Source organism: Gracilinanus agilis, chromosome 2 (assembly GCF_016433145.1).
Source record: "Gracilinanus agilis isolate LMUSP501 chromosome 2, AgileGrace, whole genome shotgun sequence".
Classification (NCBI taxonomy): Eukaryota; Metazoa; Chordata; class Mammalia; order Didelphimorphia; family Didelphidae; genus Gracilinanus; species Gracilinanus agilis.
Window position 1 is genome coordinate 688,373,145 of NC_058131.1, and position 1,650 is coordinate 688,374,794.

The following is a 1,650-nucleotide window of genomic DNA, read 5'->3' on the forward strand; positions in this document are numbered from 1 at the left end:
TTCCTTCATCTGATGTTAGCACAAACCAGGCTGTTAGTTAAGGATAACATGAACAGTTTTGATGCAGTTGACCAAGGCCCTGACTGGGCATGTGCCAGCCCCTCAGGCTTCGATATTTAAAGGGGCAGACCCTGGCTGCTATATCTTCTGGACTGACAATATAACGCAGCAACAAGACTCCACAGAGCTGTCCAAGGCAGAGTGTCAGGCACTTTCCAGGAAGAAGGAGCCCCCGAGTCTACTGGGGACGAGAGGAAGACGAGCCTGCGGCCAGCAGGTGAACCAGGACTGAATGTTGATGTGTCGAGCCCAGCCAGAGCATTTTCTCAAAGGGCATCAGCGATGAACTTTACTCTCTCAAGATGAATCCTTCTCCCATGCTAAGGGGTCTCTCTTGCCCAGCTCAGGATACCAACTGCACCAAGATTATGGCCTCCATGAGTGAGTGGAACAACACAGAAGAGGATGCCTACCGTCTGGTCGACCTTCCTTCCATCACCCCCACGGTAAGCCAGGTCATGGAGTCATCTTTTGGTCCATCCCTAGCTCGGGTGGCTCTTCAATAAGTCTCCCCACCTCCATTCTATACCTTCGCCGTCAGGGGAAAGATTCCTTGAACAGATAGATCTAGGGGGCATGGAAAGATGGTAGTTGAGGCTCAGTGAAGCATTTAGAGACTGGTCCTAAATTAGACATGTCACAAAAGAGCAGAGTAGCCCCAAAGCTAAGCATAAGGATGGGCAATTGGAATTCTCCCAAGATGCCTTTGAAACAATAAGATTAGGAGTTTTTTGATAAAGGAAGAGTCCTCTAGAGTCTAACCTGGGCACCCCAATTCTTCCCTTATGGTATCATTGAGTTTTATTGGCCTGGATGTGTGGGGCACCTTCCTCTTTAGAAGGGACAAAGAATCCCCTTCCTGCATCTTTCTGACATCTTGTTAAAGGAAGGAGGTCAAGATGGCCATCTCTATATCACTTTAGCCGGCGAGGAATAAATAAGTCCCAATACCTCGAAAGTCTTAGACCAGTTGGAAGCTTTAATAGGCTGCATTGAGACTTGACGTTCGACTGAGACTTTAATAGGCTGTACTGAGAACACCCTGTGGAAGGGTTCAAATCCTACCTCTTCTATCTTTTGCTTGTGTTACATTAAGCAAATCATTTAACTTTATCTATATAATTCTATCAATCCTAAATTCCTGGATCTGTTCTCAAAGGATCATAGATGTAAAGCCTTGGAAAGGGGGCAGCTGGGTATCTCATGTGGATTAAGAGCCAGGTCTAGAGATGGGAGGTCCTGGGTTCAAATGTGACTTCAGACACTTCCTAGCTGTGTGACCCTGAGCAAGAAACTTAACCTCCATTGCCTAGCCTTTACCACTCTTCTGCCTTAGAACCAATACTGAGTATTAATTCTAAGACAGAACTTAAGGGTTTCAAAAGTAAATAAAGCCTTGGAAAGAACCTTAGAGACCATCTAATTCAAACCCCACATTTTTCAGAGAGAGAGATGAGAGAGAGAGACAGAGAGAGAGAAAGAGAGAGAGAGAGAGACAGAGAGACAGAGAGACAGAGAGACAGAGAGAGAGACAGAGAGAGAGAGAGAGAGAGAGAGAGAGAGACAGAGAGACAGAGAGAGACAGAGAGA

General features: G+C 46.2%; 1 protein-coding gene across 1 annotated transcript in view; it reads left to right on the plus strand.

The window, feature by feature from the left end:
• The first annotated feature begins 362 nt into the window (after positions 1–362).
• The window catches only part of OPN4 (opsin 4), a 33,204-nt gene continuing 31,916 nt past the window's right edge, over positions 363–1,650 (plus strand). Inside the window, exon 1 of the mRNA XM_044662886.1 lies at positions 363–506. Within this exon, the coding sequence (XP_044518821.1) occupies positions 363–506 (144 nt within the window). The remainder of the gene's footprint in view (positions 507–1,650) is intronic.